This window comes from Egretta garzetta, unplaced genomic scaffold (assembly GCF_000687185.1).
Source record: "Egretta garzetta isolate BGI_Z169 unplaced genomic scaffold, ASM68718v1 scaffold4, whole genome shotgun sequence".
Taxonomy (NCBI): domain Eukaryota; kingdom Metazoa; phylum Chordata; class Aves; order Pelecaniformes; family Ardeidae; genus Egretta; species Egretta garzetta.
Genome location: NW_009259329.1, coordinates 656283 through 656695, shown reverse-complemented (window position 1 = coordinate 656695; position 413 = coordinate 656283). Strand labels below are relative to the sequence as shown.

Sequence of the window (413 nt, the reverse complement as noted above, 5' to 3'; positions counted from 1 at the left end):
CCCCGTGTCCTTGAAGCCGTTGTGGCAGATGCAGACGTAGCTGCCCTCGGTGTCAACGCAGTCCCCATGGCTGCAGACATTGGGGATCTCCTGGCATTCGTTGCGACCTGAAACAAAGCAAAGTGGGCAGCGGTGAGCAGCAGGGATGGGCCAAATGGGAAAAGCCGAGGCACTGGCCTTCTGCAGACCCCTGCATGCTGGTGGGAAGCTGTGTCTGGAAGCAGCAGCACAGCAGAACGGGGTCTTGGCTTTCTGAGAGGTGGCTTCACCGAGAACAAGATTTACGCACCGCCATCTCTAAAAAAAAATAATAGATTTAATCGGAGAAAAAATAGCCTGAGTTGCCAGACTAAAGCTGCACTTCGCTGTGACCTTTTCTCATCCCCCAGGAGCCCACAGTCCCTGGGAATTGT

At 54.2% G+C, this 413-nt stretch overlaps 1 protein-coding gene across 1 annotated transcript in view; it reads right to left on the bottom strand.

Annotated features, from left to right (window-relative positions):
• Positions 1-413, bottom strand: part of LOC104124402 (fibrillin-2) — a 121153-nt gene that overhangs the window by 15574 nt on the left and 105166 nt on the right. Inside the window, 1 exon segment of the mRNA XM_035892341.1 lies at positions 1-107. This exon segment is cut by the window's left edge and continues 19 nt beyond it. Within this exon segment, the coding sequence (XP_035748234.1) occupies positions 1-107 (107 nt within the window).